This window comes from Cyprinodon variegatus, unplaced genomic scaffold, assembly GCF_000732505.1.
Source record: "Cyprinodon variegatus isolate N-32 unplaced genomic scaffold, C_variegatus-1.0 Scaffold2088, whole genome shotgun sequence".
In the NCBI taxonomy this organism is placed as follows: domain Eukaryota; kingdom Metazoa; phylum Chordata; class Actinopteri; order Cyprinodontiformes; family Cyprinodontidae; genus Cyprinodon; species Cyprinodon variegatus.
In genome coordinates, this window is record NW_015152541.1 from 36,982 (window position 1) to 37,677 (window position 696).

The 696-nt window shown below is 43.8% G+C and overlaps 1 protein-coding gene across 2 annotated transcripts in view; it reads right to left on the bottom strand.

The window, feature by feature from the left end:
* syk (spleen tyrosine kinase) overlaps positions 1 to 696 on the bottom strand; it is a 27,780-nt gene that overhangs the window by 14,421 nt on the left and 12,663 nt on the right. For both annotated transcript variants that reach the window (XM_015405252.1, XM_015405254.1), the window contains exon 4: positions 18 to 156. In XM_015405252.1, the coding sequence (XP_015260738.1) occupies positions 18 to 156 (139 nt within the window). The remainder of the gene's footprint in view (positions 1 to 17; positions 157 to 696) is intronic.

A 696-nucleotide genomic window follows, 5' to 3' on the forward strand; every position in this document is an offset into this window, starting at 1 on the left:
ATCAGCCAGTCGCTGACCTGCCACAGGGTGTCAAATTTCTTCCCGTCAGGGATGGAGAGCTTCCCGCCGGCGTCCCTGTCGATCCGATAATGCATCACTTGGCCTTCATGCAGCAAACATAAAGCATATGATCCGTTTTGATCTCTCTGCCGGATCCTGAACAGAAACACCACAAAACCTCCTTTCATCTCAGTGTTTTCTGAACGTTCATTCTTCTTTATTCAGAGGAAAAAATACCAAACTATTTATAGATTAAGACAGTTTAAGATGAAAAAATAAACCTCAACCTTTATCAGTAATGCTGCTTCTGTGACTTCCCCTTTCATGTTACATCAGTAAAACTGTTGTCACAGGAAGTGGAGAAAAAAACTGCTTCTGTTGAACAAGCAGGACTTCAGGTTCCTCCAGGTTACGATGAAGACGAGGCTTAAAATGGCTTCTTTCATTTCAGATGAAAAGAAAAACTGCATGCAAACATTTCAGGATTTGGTCTCAGAGGCCGTCCCTTACAGAAAGGGGGCCAACAGGGGCCAACAGGGTCCTAAAGGGGGGCCAACAGGGGGCCAACAGGAGGCCCACAAAACATGAATTCAGTGAAATCAGAGAGAAATTGATCTTAAAGTCCAGATGGGTTCCTTCTTCCTTTCAGCCATTTTGAATAAACTGGAATGAAGAACAGATGAAGGAACCTTCTAG